General features: G+C 42.4%; 1 protein-coding gene across 3 annotated transcripts in view; it reads left to right on the forward strand.

Annotated features, from left to right (window-relative positions):
- Positions 1-24,147, forward strand: part of apba2b (amyloid beta (A4) precursor protein-binding, family A, member 2b) — a 59,016-nt gene that overhangs the window by 20,571 nt on the left and 14,298 nt on the right. For 2 of the 3 annotated variants that reach the window (XM_076729244.1, XM_076729227.1), the window contains exons 3-7: positions 15,158-15,652; positions 15,950-17,007; positions 19,556-19,636; positions 20,753-20,792; positions 21,328-21,473. In XM_076729244.1, coding sequence (XP_076585359.1) covers positions 15,178-15,652; positions 15,950-17,007; positions 19,556-19,636; positions 20,753-20,792; positions 21,328-21,473 — 1,800 coding nt within the window. In that variant the 5' untranslated portion in view covers positions 15,158-15,177. The remainder of the gene's footprint in view (positions 1-15,157; positions 15,653-15,949; positions 17,008-19,555; positions 19,637-20,752; positions 20,793-21,327; positions 21,474-24,147) is intronic. The other variant, XM_076729235.1, reaches the window with a different exon arrangement.

The raw sequence follows: 24,147 nt of genomic DNA on the forward strand, positions 1-24,147 counted from the left end.
GTACTCAGCACACCACAGTGAAATGACTGAGGCAATGTATCTACAACCTGCCATCTTTGGCATTGATTTATTTCTCCTCAGATGTGACCTTTCATAAAATAGATAAAAGCATGACAGCTCTCTCATTGAGCTATTTGTATATATTGATAAAACATAAACATTACACTTTAAATTTGTTATATATTATATAGATTTAGGTATTTTGGATAAAATGATATCTTTGCTACATACATACATGATTTGAACATAATTTCTGTTGTTTGAAATGCAAACCAAAGTTGTGCATTCATGACAGATGCAAAGTAAATGAAAGAGTGCTATCTCCAGCCAGAAAGTGTCAACAATTTTGCTTTGCACTTAGTTTAATTACTTCATATTATTCTCATCCATTTCATAAACTTGAGAGCATGAAAGCATTAACGCCTCACTGCTTCAGCCAAGAAGCCTTTAAAATCTGCACACAAATGGAAAGATGGAGTGTTTTTGTGTTAAGTGTTTTGCCTTCATAACTGTTGAACCTGACGTCCGTTACCTGGAACCACCTCTATAGTTTTTGTTCATGTTGTCTGGAGCTTTAGATATCCGGTGTTTTCACTGTGTTCTGGGATTTTGTCCCTGTAAGCTGTAGTTGGAGCGACAGATGGAACTCTGATTGGAACTGGGAGCCTCTTACAGTCTGTAGTTTACTTTTACTTAAGTTATTTTATATTGTTTGTATTATTTATATTGTGATTTTATGTCTTTATTGATGCAGTAGTTATGTTTTTTGGAGAATTATTTCTGTAGACCAGTGATTTCAGTTAAAAATCTATGATTCATTGTTTTTTTTTTTTTTAATTGGGTGACATTGCTCTACATTGGTTTGTGCATACAACACAATTCACAATGCATTTGTTATCTTTTGATTTCCTGTCACGTTGCTGCAGCATTCTTTTTTTTTTTTTTGACTCCTCCCTTTTCTGTCAGACATTCATCACACCTGCAGCACTCTAATCTTTCCTCTTCTTTACTCCTAAAGCACTGTACATTCTTGTATTTTCCTGTATACATACACAGAAAAACAGGCTGTTGTCCTCTTCAGCCCACAAAGAGTTAAATTGCTGGAAATGTTGCACAGAAGTGTAACTTTGACAAGAGGTGGATGTCAGTCTGTGTTACAACAAAAGTTTTTCACTACAACAAAAATGGCAGACCATGTCCGGACTCTGTGTATCACATTTACTGTATATTTGACAAAACATTAATTGTAACAATTAATCTATTAATCTAAATGTAATTGAAAGAGAATTTGATGGTGAAACTAATGGTTATTTGCAACCATTTTGGCCTGTAAGTCAGAAACAAGAAGACAATTGAGGACTTCACCTTGAACCCCAACCCCAAAATCATCATAATATTCAGCCTGAACGTTTTGCTACTTTACTCCTTCAATGGGTATTACTGAGTCTTGATAGTTAATAATCATAAAAAAATCCACAGTCTTCTTAACTGCTCATTTGATCTTGATGTATTATCCAGGTTTTTATCTCCTGACTTGTTGGGGATTTACTGTGAGATAGAAGAGAGAGGGAGAAAAGCGATTTTTCTAAGTAGAAATGACTGTGATCAGGGCTCCTCTTGGATGCCTGCCGGTGTTGCCTTGACATTCACCGTTTAAACCAGGGCAAACAGAGCAGACACAATGTGATGACGCCAAATCTGAACAGATACATGTTCCCCCACCTTGTCTTGGTAAAACACTGAGCCGGAGCCAGCCTCATTACCAAATCCAGGCACTGACTGTGTTCCTGCTTGGCACAGTTTCCACTGAGCAATGTGAGAGAGATTTCCCTAAAGAAATCTAGGTTTAGCAATCCGCAATCTTAAAATAGCTTTGAATCATACATTATTACATAGCAGGCCTGCCTTCTCTGTCAAACTACACTTGCTGCTGTGATTATTGTCTCCTTGTTTTCGCCAACCTTCCACATCTGAAAAGATTCCCCAGCCTCATTAGCATAGCTTTATAGTTGATATGAAGAGACTCACAGATGGATTTTCTGTCTCTCAAAAGTAAATGCACTTGAAAAGAAAAAACAACTTTGTAGATTACGCAACACAAACGAATAGATATTGTCGTGTTTTGAAGTTTGAAAGTATAAAAGAACAGTTGCTGGGGAATACAGAAAAAAATACATATAGAGCTGCTTTTAGAACATCAGGGCATGAAGGGTGTGTGTGTGTGTGTGTGTGTGTGTGTGTGTGTGTGTGTGTGTGTGTGTGGGTGTGTGTGTGAATGAGTGAGTGGAGTGGCAGATTTCAATCATCCACCCTGACTCAGTGTGTTTCCCTTGGGTTCAGTTAAGTATAAAGGATGCTGGGAGGTGTGACCCACCCCCCCACCCCCCCCAACCTGCCACTGCTTCAAGAGGATCGATGTGACAGTTAAAGACACACACACCCATACACACAGTGTCATGTTTTCATCTCTTGTGGGGACATTACACAGACTTATATTCATATCCTGGAGAATTACCTGAAGTCTTTACCCTAAAAATGAACATTGTATGTTAGGGGAGTCCCCACAATGTGACCGTGTAAACAGATTTATGTCCTCACAACATGAGTGATACACGTCCACACACACAGTATACACGGATGCAGATGCAAACAAACTAGAGCCACTGTGTCAACTGTTAGCGCGCTCTGCCATACAGGTCCGAAACACAACACGCAAACACATTTGTGTACACACAGATGTCAGTGCAACATGGGCCTGGACTGATAATCAAATCCAAGCCTCTTTGTGTATGTCTGTCTGTCTGTCTTGTCTGTCTGCCTTTTGTTCTTGTCAGAAGTGGTGCTGCCCCTCTGTGTGGCCGAGCAGGCGCTGTCTGTGTGATTAATCCTCAGCCTGTCAGCTGGCCAGCAGCGATACTGAAACCAAACAAAAACTCAACCAAAGCATATCACCGTGCATGCTCTCATGGTCCATTTCAGGATGTGCAGACATGCGCAGGTCGGGCTTGCAAATCACATCACTGCAAAGCAGCAAAGCAAAGCATTAAACCCCACAGTGTTTTTCAAGCGTAAACATTGATGTGAGAAACCTGAAGGTTGACCATGCTTTGTTTTCAGTGTACACTTGATTACAGTCAACATTTCGGTGTGTGTTTTGCAAGGCATTTCAGTCACAAATGCACGTAGCCTAGGCATGCATGTATAGATGTTGGAAAAGGCAGGCTTGGGCTGATTGTGTGCATTACAGTATGTGTGTTTGTATGTCATGAAACCTGATGAACATTTTCCTCCTGTTTTCCCAGAGGGGTTGTGTGATTGACCGAACCCAGGAGTTATTTCATGTGCCTGCCACCAAACTGCATTAGCAGGCCCAGCCGTCAGCGCTCTGCCTGTCTGTCTCTCAACAAGATAAGGGGATATTTCCCAGCCCAATATTGCTTGCTCTGTTCTGTGCTGTCACTGAATACAATGTCCATCACTGCATTCAATGAATATTATTAGCATTTTTCTCAGAATGCTGTCAATGGGGAAGACAGCTTTGTGGGAGTAGAAGTACAGGCTGTTTTTGCTGTGGTCTGATACCTGAGTTGACTCTTGGAGAATAGAGTTGATGCTGTGGTGTATTGTCCAGTAGAAATGCAATTATGAGGCAGCTGTCAAGTGTCCATAATCGGTAGTCATTAACAAGAAGTCCCCTGGCTCAGCAGTTTCAAGCCGCTGCCGTTGTTTCAGTTTGAAAGAACCTGACAGGTTAAGACAGTGAAGGCTGCTGAGCAATAACTGCTGTTGATTAAAAGTTGACAAAGAATGAGGATTAGAGGCCTTGGGAGAGAAGCTGTTTCTGGAGAGGTGACAGTAAGAAGCAGGATTGTGAAAGACCTTTAACTGAGGGATCAGGTGGACCATTGTGTCAGCCAGGGAGCAGTTCTCACCTTCATCTCTCCAGACTTCAAGTGACAATTCAGGAGGGATGAAAGGTCAGTGTGGCAGACCAGGCTGCATTAGTGTTCTTGTCCATTCTGTGTGGCGGTTTGCTGAGGTCCATACAGTCTATAATGACTGCTGTTCATCCTGTGACATTTCTTTACATGGTTTGACTCCGAGCTCTATACAGCCCATGAGATTGTTGGATCCCGCCCACGACGCAATTCAAATAAATACAAAAAAGCAATTACTTTTTCTCAGCGAAAAAAATAACACGAAATTGAGGAGTAACACGTTTTTCTGATCCTCTGAACATAACACACAAGGAGCAGCTGATATCACGGCAGTGCATCCTGCCACCTGTCAACAAAATGTAAGTAGATGCAGTTTTGTGCTTTCCAATGGAGAAACGGCTATCTTTTTGTTGAAGTAAAATGCAAGCCAGTTTGTTGGTACGCTCTCTCAGTGATGTCATTACAGCCAGAAACATGCTAAAGTAGTTGACCTTCAAGGACAAATGTACTTAGATGAAGTTGGCACTCTTCAGTGGAGTTTGGATGCCCAGCAAGCAGCTTTCACAGACCACATTCTGGCAGAGAAAGTGTTATACAGGCACATTTTGTGGTGAGCGAGCTAATAGCAAAGAAGGAGAATTAGTGAAGGAGAGCTTTATTACAGCTGCAGAACTTCTAGCACCAAACAAAGTAAATTTGTTCCAAGGAGTCAGTTTGAAATAATTCATAGAGATGAAGGAAAACCTGATGTGGAAACTCAGTGAAACTCATTACAAAGTACCTCTCAGAGCTGAAACTCAAGCTCCAGCCAGCTTTTCAGCTCTCTGCTGTCAAATCATTTGAAGTAAAATTAAAGCTGCATCAAGTGCAGCTGGAAAGGGCTAACACTGTACCTTTTCCTACCCTGTAGGAACAAAAGCTGCCATGACATCTGAATTTGCTGCTGAGTGGAAAAACTCCTTCCAGTGTTTACTTTGTGGGACCAGCTGATGTGCCTGATAACCTAAAAGACGAAAGTATTGTGCTGCAAAGCAACAACCTGCGACTGTGAGCAGCTCTTTTCAAAACATCATTTGCTGATGTACTGAAAAAGCCTTATGGTCAGCAGCAAAAACAAAAGACTTTTCGACAAATTACATTTCAGATACTCCATAACAACTTCATTTATGCTGTTTACTTAGATTACCAAAGAGTTTTATTATATATGTACTTTTCCTTTTTGTATTTTTCACTTCCATTTCTTATTTCCTGATATTTATGTACACACACCACACATGACTAATACCCTTGCAAACAAAAATAAACAGTGCATCTTTTTTTCTTTTGTCCTGTATGTTCCCACTCCACATTTTATCAGCAGACAGGACAAACAGTGATGGTTTTTAATTAGCAGCATCTCCACAATCACAATTTATTATGCCGCTTCTTTTCTATTTGGTTATTGGATTAATACGAATTTTATTGTCGTTAGATTTCAGCCTGTTTGCGACATAGTGGTGTGGGAGGATTTCTCATTAAATCCAAAACAAAAATGATTTCCTTGCTGCTAATGTAGGTTCAGTGGTGGCAGTCGCAACTGTGAATGGTAGTGTGATGTCACTCCACCCAAAGTTAATAATTTTACATGTTGAAATAATGCAATGCTTTGTATGTGTCTCGCTCTCTCTCACTCATTCCGTCTCATCAGTAACCAAACCCAGTTGACAGCTTCAATTAAACCCTGTGAAATCGCCCCAGTATCTGTCTCCCTCTGGGGCCGTTTAGCTGTGTTTAGCTCTCTGCAAGCTGGGCTTGTCGCCAGGCAAACTTTAGAGAGTGTTTCATGTTCCTTCTAAAAATGTAGGCCAACCTGGTCCCATGTGCCACCTGGCCAGCCTCAGAAGCCACAAGCAGAAGTATGTGTTCATACTGAGTTAACCTGGGTGATCATTCGCTCTGGTTGCAGTTAGTGTTAGAAGCCAAATGTGTGTTATTCTCTTGCTGTGGTAAAAGTTTGTAGATAATTTTTTTATTTAGCTGGTAAGTTTGTTGACTTTGTTGACTCAAAGGTCAGCTGATCAGAAATACTGTTTAAAGTGGAACTTACACACACTGCAAAGACCACAGCCAACAGCCAGCTGACCTCTAAACCGTACTTTATACACCTACGTGAGAAGGTGTATGAACTAGTCTGTATTTGCAATCCAAAAACATCCCAGAACAACAAGCAAAACAAACTTGGATACCATTTTCTTTTTTGGCAATTTTATTTTTCTGTCACTTTAAAAATATTTTTTAAGAACATGAAACAAGATTAAGGGATTTATTTTCCTGAATCCTGCTGTGTGGTACAGATTGCAGTCAAGTGTCAAGCGTTTATTTCTGGAAGTATTTTTAAGTGTCATTTACTTGCAGTCGATTTGAGTGTTTTATATGCAAAAAATGATGGGTGAAAATCTGGGAAATAGTTTCCTGCTTAATCTTCATATTGCTCTTGTACATAAATGGGATCCTGGTAATGATCTGCAAATCAATTGGGATTTTTAATGTAATCTTTGGTTTCTGGGAACACCACTATGAAATTTAATCTGATGAATCTCATCATTGCATCATGCTGGTGATCAGCCACACGTCTGCCTGTGTTGTAACAAAGCTCCACTTTGGCCAATCGCACACAGTCTTTGCCCTGGTGACCCAGTGTTTTGGTTTTAATTGATTAATGATTTCTTCCATACTGTGTAACCTGTTTTCAACAGGCTCGCTTGTCGACTTGCAGTAGAAGACTGCAGAATAATTAATGAAAAGAACATGTTTGAGAAACACAAACATATCTGTGGGTGATTTCCAACAGTCTGTTGCATAATGCATGAAATGTGACCAGCGGATGTGTCGTGTGTAACGTCTTTAGTTTTATCCAGATCCACAGTTATTTATCGTCCACTTTGGTTGTCTTCTCCTTTTTCGGGGGAAGCTCCTGCATGAAGCCACGTTGCCTCTTGTCTCTGAAGCTTAATGATGTGGCCTTATGATGTTGGGCCACCCGAGGAAAAAAAAAGTGTCCATCTGGTGGATTTATGCTGCCTTCATTTGTTGTGAAGGGCCAAATTTACTCCACACAGCTGACACCCAAAGTGTTGCAGTGTTTCTTATGTTTCCAAAACGACGAAAAACGGCTATATTAGCAAAGTAGCATTGTTTGAATAATGTGTGCATGCATGTGTGTTTGTTCTGTAGAAGGGGTTATTTGATGATTGGCTGAGACAGCTCTCCTCTGAGAGACTGCGCTGGAAAACAAAGGGTTGCCATGGTAACAGTCAAGGGTGAAGGAGGAGGGTGTGTCTGTGGCATGCTTCGAGTGGCGAGATGGACATTGGCAGGCATAATGGTGGGGGAGCGAGCGATACGTTCTGTGGTCCTGTGCCATTCCTGCTGCTCACCAAGTCTCTGCTTTCCTTCTCTTCCTGTCTCCCGCATTGCTCTCTTGTTGTCGTCCTGAAGCGAGTGGGAGGCTGTAAGGAGAACAAATGCTGAATCTCAATGAGACAGCTGAGAGGAAACTCATTTTCTCGCTCTGTCTCTCTCTGATAGTGCCTTTAGTCTTTATTTACAAGCAGCATAACTCAGAACGGTCAGGTTATTACACAATTCATGAACATATGTTTAACAGTGTGGAAGTGTTGTGAGGGTATTTTAATGTCATACGGTTAAATGTTTACAGGATCACATGATCAGAGCTGACCCTAATAAAGATGACAGATGGCAGCTTCATGAAGGGCAACAGAGTATTTCATGGATCACAAAATTTGAAGTTTGACATTCATCTCAGAAATTCAGATTTAGTCCTATAATGCTTGAATTTAATCTTCAGGTCAGTCTGACAAAATTTAAACCAACAATTTTAGCACAGCTGGTCATAAGAGATAAAAATTTTAATACTGTACTTAAGGAAGTGGGTATATTGCAGAAATGCTGCCACGAGCAGAGGAGAAGGTGGGATGGCAGTAGTGGTTAATAGGTGATCCCAGTTAAAAGGGCTGAGGCTTGCTTCTTTTCCAGTTTGGCCTTATCTATATAAGGAGTGCTTGATCAAAAGAGTATGTGCCTACAGGCTTCATAACCTGGCTGACACAGTGCCCATCTACCATAGATTAAATGAGTGTTTTCCCCTTCCAGGAGGAATACAGTAAATCAAACTAAACTGAATTTCTTACTTTGTAATAAAACTGGATATGCTGTCAGCTCCTTTTTTGTCGTTCTAATCACTGGAGCCAGAAGATTCTGATTTGGTGTTGTATCACAAAGCATTTACATGAACAGAAATCAGTTTGATTGACATGTTTTTTTTTTCCCTCTTCGATCAAAATGTAAAGAAAACTGGTGAATTGGTGATTTTAAAATGTTTTTTTAATAGCTCAACATTTGTTTGGCTTTAATTGAAAATAACATTTTAAGTAATCTACAGTTAGAGGTACTTACTTGATGATAGTATTATTTATTTGCAAGGGGCTGCAGCCTATCCCAGCATGCTGTGGGCTAGAAGCAGAACAGTAGTTGATTTTGCTACAGCCACAGCTGATGTTTAACACTTTCCTGGAGCAACACTGTGGACCTGTGACGAGCCTGTGTTTTATTGGTTCGTGCCATTCAGTGCGAATATGACATTTACATGACATCAGCCCTAAAGAATGTGTAGATATATATGTGCCTATTAAATGTGGGTGATTGAGTTCAATGAGTTTATTCTCCATTACATCCCTGTTGGTCTTTAAAGAACAGGGACATGGATTTATGTGGGCATTTTTGTGCATAATCACTTTCTTAAGCAAAAACACTATGTTCTGTCCGTATTTTTATCTGCAAGTGTGTGTGTGCATGCGCACAAAAGAGGGAAAGAGCAGACAGTACACTTCAATTGAAACAGCAATTTCCTCTGTGCAGAGTATAGCAGCAGGAAGCCAGGGGTCCGTCTTTAAAAGAAATGAAACAGAGAAGATTCTTCTCTCCATTATCATTTTCTCTCAGGAAACTCATAGTGAACTCCTCCATATTCCATCCCTGTTTGTCAGCTTCTACCTTATGTTCACCAGACGGGTTTCATTTTTTCCTTTCACTGTGAAAAATAAGCCACAAGCAGAGGTAAGACTTCACCCCAAAGACAGAATGAAAAAAGTATAATGTAATCATTTAGACGGCAATATGTGCACATACAGAAAATATTAAAAAAAGACACCAGAGAGAGAGAGCAGAGGGAGGTGGGAGAGACGGCATGAAAGTTTCAAGGTTCAGTCACGATGCAGCATAAATTGAGGTATTTTGCAGAAAATGCCGAGAGTTTACTAGTTTTGCAGAAAGATCAATAGGATCAACTGCAGGGTAAAGGGATCTTACAAAAACAGTCGAGTACAGACAGACTGAGACAGTCATGGGTCAATAACTTTGAAAAGTCAGGGGTCCAGCTAATGCGAAAAGTGTTCACCAGAGAGGTGTTTACCAGGCTGCTGACTGCTGCCTGAGGTTGCTCGTAGGATGCATCAGTATTGAAATGAACTTGGAATAAGAGAGAACGTGATGCTCCACGTTTCCAACAAGCTACTGCCTCCACTCCCACTCCTCCTGTTCCACTGCGCAGAGCTCACACACAGTACCCTTTTGCAGTGAAATGATAATTTGTTGTACACAGTACACAGATGAGCCTGCAGCAAACAATTTGAAAAATGATGAGAACAAATAAGAAGAACAAAGAAGTGTCCATAACGCAAGACAAGCAAATATTGTCTTTACGTTTTACGACATGAAATTCATTTCATACGAGCATCAGAGCGGCAGTGTGTTTCATTTCAAAACGTGTTTGGATATAGAAAATGAATAAATGTTGCTGAGTGTCGCTTAAGAAAAGTCAATTACATGATCTCCTTACAGAAAGTTATTTTAATGTGTTTTTAGGTTTGCAAAACAGTGCTGAAGCCAGGGGGGTGCTAGATGGTTGAAATTTATATCACAATATTAACGTACATTTTCAGATATTAATATCTTTCACTATATGCAAAATACTCCTAATTCAGTTCATGTTTATTGCAATGAACTGTTTTAGACAAACTTGCTCATATAATCTTATACTTGTAAATTAAGAACTTGAAGAGCAACTTAACAGCAGCTGGGAATCTTGTTTTTGCTGACATCCAACAGTTTACTGTCTCACTTTGCTGCAGTGATGTTTAGGTGCACTCCAGGGTGTGTCAGCGCTCGGTGACACCGCCCCTGAGCTCGGTAATGTTGGGTGTGGTTACAGGCACAGTAGACCTGAAACTACTTTTCACACCAGTGAAAAGCTGCTTTCAAGTCTTTCTAAGTCTAAATGTGGGATGTCATTGCTGTGTCATGTTTTCACCTCTCCGCGTCCCTGAACGCTGGAGACCTCTCAGTTAAATACTGAATACTGATTTTCATCATCACCTCTCCACAACCTAAGAGGAATTGTTTATTCACATGCTAATGTAATCAAAAGACATTTTTCTGTCTGTCATCTTCATTTAAAGAAGACTTGAATAGCCATGTTGCAGTTTAGCGGATAATCGTTTTTTTTCACAGTTCTTTAACACTGCAGGGTAAACGACACTCATCTGTTCTGTCTTGCCTCCTCCCTGAAGCCTGACTGTCTAATTCACTGGTGTGAACAGAGGTCATAACTTAGAATTCGAGGCAGAGAGACATTAGTATTCCCAAGGCTCTGACCAAGCCATCTGCTGCTTTTGAACGGCTTCTTTTGCCCTCTGTCCTCTCCTCAGTCCTGCTTTTAGGCGCACACACATGCACGGGCACACACACACACTTTTAAGATGTGTCTGCCAAACAAGGGGAGTGGCTGAGGGTAATTTAAGGCTTTATCGTACTGTAGATGAAGCGTTTTGTGGCAGACATGAATAGGTTTGTCCGTGGAGACAGCCCTACGCAAGTGGTCCCCAGCTGCAGCTCAAGACAGACAATTGGGATACTGCAGCCAGGCAGGCTGGTATGTTACTGTCAGTACTGCTGGTGTGTATGTGTGTCAAGCCTATTTTAGTGACGAAGGTAACAGCTTGAAACGGTGACTACATTTCAACGCATTTATGTGTGTGTGTGTGCAGGTAGTAAGAAGGCACAGTGATGGAGACAGCTGAATTCTGATTTCTTTTTGCACCAATCATTGATAATTTCTATCCATTTCGATTCAGATTCCCTTTCGGCTGGAGCACATCCCTGCATGCATTAGGCAGAAGGCAGACGAACAACCTGTCCAGGAGAAACTAACTTGGATAAACAGTCCTTTAAACCCACGTGTGCAGCTATGGGCAATTTAGAGATGGTGTAGGAGGAAGTCAGAACAATTTAAGAATGTCCACTCTTCACAAAAGACTTACTTTGATGCATTAGAGTTGTGAAATAAGGGTGGGCGGTGGCCTATGTGTTTAAGATGCTGACCATGTGTAAAGTAGAATAAACAAATTTGTGGAGCTTGTCAATTTGACGGGGGGATGGAGAAGAGGGAAGAATATAAAAAAAACCATCGGAAGAACTAACTTTCAAGTTCGTGAGTTCTTTTTCAAGTTCCAGAAGAAATTACCCACAAATTTGTGTGGAATTACTAGTAAAAAACTAACACTTATGTACGTTGTAAGACGTAAATTGATGCAAACAGATTTTAGTTCTGTGAGAAATTAGTTGTCAGAGCCAGTTTCAAGTAGTGATGATAAAGACGTCGCCTGTTTAAAGTTGCACACGTGGCAAAGTCAGCAGCTGAGGGCCAGCACAGTAGATATTCAGTCGTCTGAATTTAACTCCAGGTAACACTGCAGAGACAAAAGAAATGAAGTAGCCAGCCATTTTCCTGGCGCCATGAATCTAAATAATCTCAGAACAAATGGAGAATATGTCTAAATGAATAATTGCAAATTACACTGTAAAGTTTTCTCTTTGTCTCACTTTGTCCTGTTGTGGAATTTTGCTAGTCAAAGAATAGAAAATGTTGAAGCAGCAAAAAACAGAAACTGCACTGCAATATGGGACATCACTGGTTCGGTGAGGTGTGTCCTGCTTACCGACTGCCTCCTGCGGCAATTCAGCATCAGCAGCTGCTGTCTTGAGCTGACTAGAGCTGCCGGTGTGGCCACTCATGACCCAGTGGTGCCTGACTGCCAACTGCTGGCTGGACCTGAAGACTGGACCTGATATATAATGTAAAAGTTTTTAAAAGTTAAGTTTAAGGTAATGACTGGCCAAAACCTTGCAACACAATTCAATTAAACAAACTATTATCCTTTAATCACCAAGTACCTGAACTAGGTGGGAAAATATGGTTGTTGGAAGTGAAACAAAAAAGGAAATTGACAAAGTGCTAATGAGGAAGTTTCCAGTCAGTTGTTCAAGGCTCAGTACCTGTGAATGGACTGTTTAGCTGTATGAGAAACCTTCCTTTCCCTGCAACTGCAGTATCTACTAGAAAACAAATGTTCTCCTGATCTACATGATAAGTAAAAATAAGGATATTTGCATGTAACGACAGATGCAGTGGAGCTCATATACAGATTTAGAATTAATGCCTAAACTATGCAGTGTTTGTTTTATAGGGATCTTTGTAAGCTAAAACCCCCCCAAAGTCACTAAATTTCCAAAGAAATGCAGAGGATGGCTGTGCTCATTCAGTTATTTTGGAGTTATGGATTGGCTGGTAAATGGACAAACAGAAGTGCAGCTACAAACTGGCCTCGTGACATGTAGACACATCCTGTGTGTACAAATGTAGTTGTGCCATATGTCATAATTCATTCTAAATCTGTCCTAATGGTACTAAACAGGTGGGACAGATCCCCCGTGTGTCTCAATGATGGCATTGCCGTTCGTGTACAAATTCATGCAAATTCAATAAACACAAATCAAATCTGTAATACATGCCAGACCAAGCAGATTTGGGAAAAGCCACCTGGCCAGGGACTTATAGGATTTTCCAAATTTACACAGCAATTATGATGACACTCGGGGAAAAATGTCAAAAACGTGACATGAATCAAATGCAGCAACAGCACACCAGAAAAATAGGGCTTGTGAATATAGGAAAGCAACAAAGAGGAGGTCACAGGTTATCAGTCCCCGGGGGATGCAGTTACCCATAGTTACCAATCCTCACCCTCGGCCCCAGGGGAGGCAGGGCTGGGTCTCTTCAGGAGGATGCGGGGATACAATGTGGAGGAGGATGGAGGGTGGAGTCAGGGAGGTGCATGCTCTGTAGTAGCTGGTGGGGGAAGGGAGGAGCGAAGCGAGATGGGAAATAGGAAGGAAGGGAGGAAGGGGCCGTTGTTACAGCAGTTCCCGATGCTATTGTATACCACTTCCCAGCTCAGTAGCTCAGGTAAGAGATGCAGTCAGTGCACTGTTTCTTTGATCTTAACAAGCTGAGGTCATTTTTAAGCCATTTGCAAAAGTTTGGAGTGAAAACCTTCTATGAGCTTTTTTAAATGATGAACCAAATAGCCTCATTAGATGTATATGATGTATTTCATTTGGTGTTCATACTGTGTGTTTTTGTGTCTCTGGATGCATGTACAAATACTGCGTGATTAGTAATCACCATGGAAGTGCTCTTATTTATTTATATGCGTGTAACCTTTCTGTGCCATATAGCAGCAACAGCCCAGTACATGTGCTTTGTGTGCACATGTACTGTGTGCACATGTCTTTGTCCCCTGACTTGGCTACCTGTGGCGCAACCAGCTGTGTGCACGCGTGTTCTTCTGTATTTGTGTGTTTGTGTTGTAGAAGGGATGTGTTTGTGCCAGGTTGTGCAGAGCTAATTAACCAGCATAATCACTGGCAGTGGAAATGTAATTATGGTGAAGGTAAATGGGGGAATGAAGCAACACCCCTCTGAGGGCTGTTGTTCATGGCAACTGGATGGCACAACAAAGTGGGGATGGAGGCAAGATGGATGACAGGGACACAGAAAGAAAAACATTCTCTGAACTTCTGTAGTCAGTTGTTGAAATGCAGTACAACTAATAGTAATGTGCTCTTATGGCTGTAGCCCTGGATTCTGTGTGTTGGTGTGTGCTGATGCTGGCTTGCATGGTTTCGTGTTTCTTTTTTATGTCTGTAATGGGATTTATTCATGATTTATGGGATACCTTTATTTTGTTTGGATACTTTTTTTAATAAGATTCTATTTTGTATACGGGAATGTAAACCTATTACTTTATATCTACTCTATCTGCCTGCTGTGGGTTGCTCTGAATGTAAACATAACCCCGGCTTGAAAAACTTTATCTAACTGGATTATGTAGCCGTTTAAGGCCTGGACATGGTTTTGGCAGTTATTGATGTTTGATGATAAGAGTTGAGTTTCATCACATGAATTACATCACACTGAAGCAGTGTAGGTTCTGCTTTGTGATTATTCAAGAGGCTCTCAGAGGAAAGAAAACATAATTTGAGTGTGCAAGTTATCAGGCTACTTCCTCACCACAGCAAGAAACAATTCGCTGTCTTCTCACCTGCACTACTTAACCAGGTCTTGTGCAAGAAGGGACTTTATTGTCTCCCAGGTCGACCATTCTCAGCTAGCAAACTACTTAAAGATCAATACAAGTCTACCCTGACATCTGTAAGCCCATTGGTACCATGTGCAGCACCTACGATATGTGGAGATGACCTTGATTTAGGTATTGATTTATTCTCTGGCAGTGTCCCATTAGATTTATGTGAAGGCAGTATCCTGACAAAGGCTCAGCTCTGTGTGCCTATTGTTCTGACGCTGAGCTTGAATGATACTACGTATTGAGCCTGCTGTTGTGTATTTGAAGCCAAAGTTGTGCTAAGTAAGCACAAAAGTGGTTCAAGTAAAGCAGAGACTGTCATGCTTAGTTACAGGAATAGATTGGTTTGTCAGGCACTGAAAATATGTTGCAGCCGTATGCAAAGTGCAGAAAAAGAATGAGAGAGATGAATGGAGGACTGTGTTTGTAAGGTTGTGCTGAATGTTTGATAAAGGGACTCTATTGTGTGCACATTTGCCATTTTGACAAGGGCTGCTATGAACCTTCTTGGGCAGCTGAAACACACAAAGCCAGAATTGTACTTGTTTGATCAGCTCCAAAGCTTACCGGCTTTAGCCTTGAACATTGTATTTTATTCTGTTCTATTGTAGTATTTTCCTCTCTTGTGATCTGATGTTGCTCTAACTCTGTGCACCTGTGTCTTTATCTGACTCCTAGGATCAAGCCAATAACAATGCATGGCCTGTAAGCCGCCAATCATGGCTCATAGGAAGAGGCCGGGGACCAGCGGAGCAAACAGCATGGCTGCTCCAGGCCCCGCCTCCTGTCCCACCCCTCATCCTACCGAGTCATGTGATCTGAAAGCTCTCCCCTCTCGGCAACGCCCAGTCTGCTACCCCAAAGAGTCACATGATCCGAAACCTCTCCCCCGTACCTGTAAGGCACAATATTCCTCTCCCAAGTCTCAAGATGTGAGTCGTAACAATCCAGACGTGGATGTAGACACAGAGGTTGAAGTGAAGCGGTACAACAACCAAGCAGATGCAGAACTGGAGGACCAGCGGCCAGCAACACCCTCCACACCGGAACACGACCATGACCAAGATGATCATGACCGGGCAGCCTTCCACGGTGGAGCTGACAGCCTGGATGATGACTCCAGCTCTGACTACATCAACAACACCTCAGAGGATGAGGAAGACTATGATGACGGTGAGGACAGTGTTAATCATATGGATGATTATATTTTATTATTATCACGGGTAAAGATTTTATCCTTGCCTCTCCATAATCCAGTCTCCCATTATTGATCCTGAGCTCACCATTCATTCCTGCCTGATAAAATGGACAAAAGGGAAGAAACTGGAACTGGTTTTATATGGGAACTGATTGATTCCCATCCCTAATGAGTGCTTCTGAATGTTTGGTAACTCAGTGCTTATTGTGTTTTTAATAAAGAAGCCCCAGGTATTAAGAAACATGTCTGTTTGTGATCATAAATCCCTGCAGGGTTGGCAGAGGAGGATGAAGGTGTGACCTACTACATCCGCTACTGCCCAGAGGATGACAGCTACCTGGAAGGTATGGATTGCAGCAGCCAGGGAGACTGCAACCACAGCCACAGCCATAGCCACAGCCAAGGGGACTGCACCGGCACCATGCAACCAGGCGGAGCCCACACCGATGAATGCCAGGAGGCCGTGGAAGGGTGGGTCGAGGAGGGAGAGGTTGAGGGGGAAGTGAGAGAGGACGAATGGGTGGAGGATGAGGAGGGAGAGGGAACAGTGAGGGAAGAGTGGAGAGAAGAGGAGGAAGAGGTGAGGGAAGAGTGGAGAGGAGATGAGGAGGCAAGGGAGGAGTGGAGAGAAGAGAACCAGGTCAGGCAGGAGCAGTGGGCGGGGTGTGAGAGGCACAGGATGGAGGAGTGGGCTGAGGGAGCAGGGGAGGTTCGCTGCGAGGTGGTGGAGCAAGATCCGGACGAACAGATATACAATGGAAGACCAGAACCCATCCTGGACCATCACCATCACCACCACCTCCACCACCAACCCTCTCTGCAAGGCACCCTGCACAACCGAGAGGAAGAGGAGGAGGCAGAGAGCGAGGAGTACTGCCCTAATGAGGAAGAAGATGAGGACGGTGACGAGGAGGACAGACATGGAAGGGCCTACACAGGAGACTACTATGCTCCAGAGGACAATGGGAACTCAGTGCGAGTCTCCCCGTACCGTAGCCGTAAGGTGCTGGTAGTGGAGGGGGAGACGGGGGAGGAGGCGGAGGAGGACATTGACCAAATTGTTGCGGAGATCAAGATGAGTATGAGCATGGGGAGTTTAAGCAGTGGCACTGACCAAAGCCCAGAGGAGCTGGCACAGGACCCTGCACCAAGTGACTACCCTCACCCAAAGCCTGACGCAGCCCCCTACCCACCACCTCACCATCGCCACGACAGCAGGCCCAAATCTCTGAACCTGCCCTCCATGCAGCACAACAACCCAGACCTCCAGAGGGGCATCAAGGCACACCCGCGCTCCCCTGAAGACAGGCAGAGGTGGACACAGGAGCAGGTGAGCTGTATGTGAGGGGTTAAAGCTGTGAACATTGCAGGTGCAGATTCATGAGTATTGAGCTGGTAATCCAAAAACAATAATATGTTTAAAGGTTTAGGGATTCCCAATAATGTTTACTGTCCGCCAACTGTCAGCCATTGACACTTGAGTATTACTGCAAGCTACCTGTCTGAAAATGACATGATGTTGTGAGCTGGATGCTCTGGAGGAAGACTAACCACTTTCACTCCTTTTGAACCGCTAAAAGACACAGTTCACTCTCTATCCTTCCACATATCAAAGTGATACAAAGTGGTGCTTATTTCTCAAGTATACAGCATCAAAAATACAAACACCTGCATACAGCAACAGCTATCATATTTTTATTATTCACATCTGTGCTTTTCATACTGTGGCATGTTTGAACGTCTTATCTGAAAAAGACATAAGCAGTAAATTCAATACTAGTGGGAAAATACACACCATGAAGGGACCGACAGCAGTATCAACATAAAGACTGTGTTGCTCATTGCCATCCAGAGAATAGCTGGAGCCTTTCCCCTCCCCCATGTTACCTTGAGATGTCCCCCTCCTCATCTCTCTCAGACCTGGATAAGTGCACACACACTGTACAGACACATCGATAGGCTTCGACACACGCAGAGCCCCCCCCCCCCATCTTTTAAAAGTCAGATGGTAAAAGGAGAACAGAGATAGTCTCATGTAGGCAGCATGCTGATACACACCTGCTCCACAGTGCGCACATGTGCTCGTACATTCACTGTGCAGCTCATTTGTAGCACAGAAGTGGGTCAGACAGTAGAGCTCGATTAAATTGGAAGAATGTACAGTACACTGCGGATTCTGATGACTCCCAGACTCACTGAGATGATGCGGTCGTTCTGACCCGTGTTATCAAATGAAATGTTCTCTGTACACCACTTCAACATGACCCGTGAACGAACCGGGACAACCGCGAATTTGATAAAAGCTTTTCTGCACAGTGTGGAGCCAAAAGATTATCTTAAAAGAAGAGTTAGAAAACAGAGGGAGGTCATCTACACACACATTCTGTTGGTGTGAGGGAAGTGTATTACACAGTAATTGTATTTTAAATGGTGCTAAATGTTTTAACCATCAGTATGTCAGAGTTTGGACAATGCTCAAGTGCTTTGCAGTCTAAACATTTAGACCACGTTTCCTATAATAATCTACTTCTTCAGTCAAATATTCCTCTTTACTTGCTTTCACTCTGTTTTGGGATGCAGTGAAGTTTGTAACCATTATGAGTCTGTTGTATGATTTACCTGAAAGGCTTAACATGTATACTCATCAGATGGATGTGTATCCATAATGATATAAGCATTCATATTTAAACTTGTCTAATGCTTCTGACTTGTAATATTTTTCATTTAATTGCTGTTTTGTTATGTGTTTCAGTTAGATAATCTGCTCAGTATTCCCCACAGCATATTAAAATTCATTTCTTGCTGATAAAATCCTCAGTATTGTGCAGCGGTAGCTTCTCTGTCAGACAACGGACTGCTGTGGTGGCTTCAGTGTCGCTTAATTAAAAATTTAGCGTGAGGCTGATTTGTTAAGTACACAAGTGCAAAATCAGACACTCACAGTTCCAAAAGATCCTGTCCTGTAGTGTACACATTAAAGCTCACAATCCCCTCAAATTCGTGCATGTAACCTCTTTATGAGTTCTTCATTCAGACGAAGGCATGTGCAGGGTTTGTCTGGATCCACTCGGGACTCTGTACATGAATGTAGTTTTGTAGAACATCACAGTTTAGCATGCTAAACAACAACACGAAGCTCATTAATTTAATGGTTATTTGCACAACTGAGTTGGGCAGCATGATGAATACTGATAAGCACTTTACGTTTAGCTCCCTTTTTGCAAATGAGGCCACTAGTGTCATGTTTGTGGTAATTAATTTCAATTCCAGATGCACAGCAGCATGGGCTGTTCCTCTGGATTCCACTTTTAACTGCCACACAAAGGAGCAATAGGTTTTATTGCAGGAGGATTTCATTTCGGCCTGTAACATGATTGAATGGTGATGAGCAGTTGTGGAATGGAAGATGGATATCCAGGGGAGCAAATGTAATCCTCCGTCTGTGTGATTATATGTTGGATGTGCTGTATATGACCATATATGTGATGAAGATGAGACTTAAGAAAGAGCTGGCTGGAGGATAAGTAAAAGACACAAGCATGTGTCAGCTTCCATCAGTTTGAACCATTCAGAGGAATATTTCCTCATTAAGATGATTCCTTTCATTTGTAGGTTAACACCTCTGTCTTTGTTGTTATTAAACAGTGCAGGACTCTTACACACACCTTGTTTATAGCAGGCCTACCCACACATTTAAAACCTCCCACATGTGAGTCACATGACCCTCCCTCCCACCCGAACCTCTGCTTCCCATTCCAACAGGAACAAAAAGGAAATGTTTCCATGTTTGGTCATATACACTATCACACTCTGTTCAGCTTTATCCCATTCTCTGATTCTTATTGGCTCTCACCTGTGCTTCTGTGTTGACCCGTCAGGTGAGCAATGGCGCAGAGCAGCCCAGAAAACAGCAGCGCTCTGACCTCAACGTTCCCCTGGAGAACAACAATGTACCCGAGGTAAGATGCTGCCGGGTGTTCTGTCGCAGTGTTTCCTTCATCATTCCTTCCATCCACAGGATACTGTTGTTGATGTGCTTGTGTGCCTTTGCGCATACATGTGTGCCACTGAGTAGATTAGTAATTGTGTAATTACAACCTCAGCGCATGTCCTCTGCTTGTGGTGTGATTGCATCCTGGTAATTGAGCAGCGTGTCTGCTTGCGCTTTTATGAGAGCCATTTTTCACTGAGATGTCTGCAGTGGATGCTTCAGCCGCACCTCCCTGTCCTCCCTGTTCTGATTGTGTAGTAGCAGGTGTAGCGCGTTAGACAATCCAGTAGATCCAGGGGGTTGAGTGTTTGAATCTCATGAATCACTTCACAATTCACAGCTCTCTCCGTGGCCATCTCTTGTCTGTAGCTTAATCCTCCCTCCTCTCCCTTCCACCTCCCACAGCAATGTCTGTGTGTGAAGTGGATGAGTAACACTTGGCACTCTCTCCACACCCACTTTTGAAGTGCCCTCAAGCAAGGCGCATATACCCAGTTTCTGCAGCAGTAGAAAGTAGAGAAGTAATCAGTTGTAAATGTCTGCAAGTGTGTATGTGGGACAAATAACAGAAATGTCTGAATATTTATGATGCCTTTCCTAAGTAAAAGCATCTCAAGAGGGATCAAGAGTCAGTTATGAGTATTCATTTGTGAAGGGGTTCTGCCTTGTTTGTAATTGACATCGATTCTGCTTTCCTTTAAATGTACACATTTAGCCTTTTGTGTGTCCGCACCTGATAAGATTTTGTAAAATGTTAGTGCTATTTTGTTCCATCAAACTTTAAAACCAGACGAGGGATTTTGTTTTGCATATCTGCAGTCATGTCGAGCCACATTGTGCCACAAAACATGAAAACAAAACAGTTATTGTAGTAACATGGTGACTTCTGTCACCACTTTCCAAGCAACAGGTGCTCTTTAACATTAGATGTATACTTGTATCCTGTGTAACACCTGAAAACATTCACCAACACAGTCAAACAAAGAGGTTTTGTCTGGTTTGTTTGAGACTGGTGAGACATATTTAATCCACTGCAAACCCATTCACAATCATTTATCTGTCATATCCTGTGTTTGTCTTCCAGCCAGCGAAGAAGGTTGCATCCTTCCCCAGCTTTGTCGATGGTAAGTTAATCTGCCTGCACACCTGTTTGGTGATGAAATCAAAATATTGTAATTGCATGGAACCATTCCAAGTATTACTTAGCCTTCAGTCTGCCACATCACAGGCTCTGATATAACTCTTCCAGTGCTCTTTCCCTGCCTCTGGGCAGATGCTCAGCCTAATAATGTGAGAGGGGCTTAGCTGCCTATCTGCTCCTTCAGATCATGACAGCACATTGTGTTCCCGAGTGGGTGTCTGAGAGTCCACATCTACATATCACAGACACAGATTAATCTCTGCCCAGCCTCCCACCAGCACTGCACCTCCATCAGCTCACAGCCAGTGGCCATCTCACTGCTCAATCCCACCCGGCCTGTTATCTCCATCTTTCCATCCCCAGAGCAAGTGTTTGGCTCCATTTCTCCACACAGCGCATTGACTGCAGTGATTGCAGTACCCTCTCCACCGCACGCCAGCCCTTTCAGTCTAACCGTGCTCTGTCCTTCCCCGTGTCTCTCTGTTAATCACCGTCCTCTCTGCTTCTCCCTGGCCCAGTCCCAGGACCCTGCGAACCAGAAGACCTGATTGATGGGATTATCTTTGCTGCTAACTACCTGGGCTCCACTCAGCTGCTGTCTGAGAGGAACCCATCCAAGAACATACGCATGATGCAGGCCCAGGAGGCTGTCAGCAGGGTCAAGGTACTCAAAAACACACCCACTCACACTGACTCACACATACAAACACACACACTCCCACACACACACACACACACACACACACACACGCACACACACGCACACACTGTGCTTAGTTTTTGGCCCTAAGATATTCATTTCCATTCTCTCCTCTATCAAGAGGCTGTGTTTTTCAGTTATCTGTGATTTTTATCTGGAGGACTTGACCGAATAGTCCCTGGAACTAATCTCAGGAACTAATTGGCGGTTTCTGCAACAAGAACTTTCCCAGGGAACCAAGAACTTTTTTAAGGAACTCAGGATCTTTGCCTGCTTTTTGAAACAGAGAATAAATTGAACTAAACTTAGTTCCAGGTGTATAAAGAGTTCCTGCTCTCTAGTATTTTCTGATGGATCTGTCAGGGTGGACTTAGAGTCTTAAGAAAATTATTCAGATAATAGAACGAAAAACAATTGATTTATTTTAGACAACAACACATTCTTTAGGTTTTGGTTTGTAATTTGCACTTGCACGACTCTGATGTTGCTGGGACGTCGACTACATATGTGACTCGATTAATATCATCAAGAAACAATAATGATAGTGATAATACTGTGATGCTTTTTACACAAGTTGTAGCAGCCTTGAGACTCAGTCAGTGTCAGCACAGAGAACTCTGCCCCGGTAGTTCCTGAGTCATTGGTGACCACCATAGTCTGGACTTTTTGGGGTCCACTAAACACATTTAGGTTGTAGTTACTGAGCACCCAGAAAGGTCCTCTGCTTCCTGGAAAAGTTCCTGGAGTGGAAAATGGCTATTTGAGAGCCTGTTGCTATCTAACTCATTCCAGACTCTTAGGTGTTGTTAAGATGTGTTTGTTCACATCCCAGGAGACAGCATGTGATCAGTGCTGCTGGTTCAGAGCATTTTATACAGCATGACGGCAGCTCTCTTTGTTCTCCCCAGAGGTGCCAGCGTAATGTTACAGTCGTCTTGTTGTTATCTGGGCTACATTGGTAACACTCTGTCAAATTACACAGAAGCCCTGCAGGACGTATGTCCAGTGGCTTTATATGGCTGATACTGCATGTTTGATTGTATGTGTCATGCAGTATCTGTATATTCTCACATTACTGGAGATGTATGGAAGGGAAAGTAGATTTTGATAGACATTATTTCACCATATTTTTAAAATGTTTTATCATTCGTCCTTAATAGTTATCATGAGATATTTTTAGCTTCATGTCTGGCCTATTTTGCGTCCTAATAAAATTTACATGGACGCGAGTGCTATTTGTGTCTTGAGCAAAGCATTACAGTCATACATATTAGGCATGAGTGGTCTTTTAGGGCATCTAAAGAACTTGGCCAGATTGTGCTGCAGGGTGTGTGTTTGACACAGCTGGCTGGTTAATGGGACTGCTGGCATGTGAACCCTATATTTCCCTTGTTGACACTCGCTCCCTGCTGTTCACTAATGTTGCGTTGATGATGTTCCAGTGCAGTCTCAGAGACACGCTGCGGATGGTTCCAGTGCAGCGTACAGGAGCTCGTCTCATATTCTTTTTCATTAGCTTGATTCACTGTTCATTACTGTTGCTTTGCCCAAAGTGCTTGTGTTCAACAGCTACTCAAAATTCTTAGTCATGGACTCGTGGCTTGTGTGATCAAAGCAGCAGGTCTCGTGACGTGATGACATCATGCAGGCAGAGCTGATGTTTTGATGCATAGTTGCCACCCAGACACCAGTCTCTTTTATCTCCCTCTCATGTGAACACAAGCTTGGCTGAATTTCTAAATATTAAATGACCTCCCGTGTAGTAGTCTACTTTTAGAGAGTTGCATGCTGTAATGACGCCTGTGAGGTGGATACACGCAAGTGTGGGACACGTCAGGAACCAAAAGAGTAAAGAAAACGTACGTTTCACGGTGCATGATATCAGCAGACATCAGAATAGCATGAAAAGGTAAATAGCAGGCAGTTTGAGTGAACTGAAGAGACCTGTTTAGGCCTGTTAAATTGGTTGTTTTGTCTCTGTTTTAGCCACATTTTGCATATTTTTTATGTTTGATAGAAGCAAATTAACATATAGTTTGGCTGTTTAATTAAGGGACAGACTCAGATGATTAGGTCCTTGTCGTAATACTTCAACAGCCCTACCACTCGGCACTATATCCTCATTTTACATGCTTCAGTGTAGTGTAATCTGTCCCACTTCTAATTAGGATGTAGGGTTAGTGGTCCCCGTCCAGGCTCCGAAATGAGTCAAATTGTGGCTGAAGAGAGAAATAAATGACTACTGATGCCTGCAAGTATTTAGATAATTATGCAAAAAATGTAAATATAAAATCTGTCAGACTATCATAGTTTAATGGACGTTGCCTAGAGACCATTACAATAACAGAATGTTGTTACTGATACGTAATTTGAGCATTATAATCATGTTTTTCTACATCATTAAGTTTTGACAGAGAAGTCAAACTTTTCAAATGTTAAACACTGTCAAGCATGTTTCCAGAAAGACATATAGACTAAAACTAGCAACTGGTGATTAAATCATTCATTTAAATCAGTACAAACAACAAATTGGATTTTTGGTGTTTGACACTTCTTGCCGCTTGGTCCTGCTGACACTTTTCAGTTCATAGCAAAAGGATATCGAGTTTTGATTTTGAGCCATATTTATCAACCTTGT

This window comes from Chaetodon auriga, chromosome 1 (assembly GCF_051107435.1).
Source record: "Chaetodon auriga isolate fChaAug3 chromosome 1, fChaAug3.hap1, whole genome shotgun sequence".
Lineage (NCBI taxonomy): Eukaryota > Metazoa > Chordata > Actinopteri > Chaetodontiformes > Chaetodontidae > Chaetodon > Chaetodon auriga.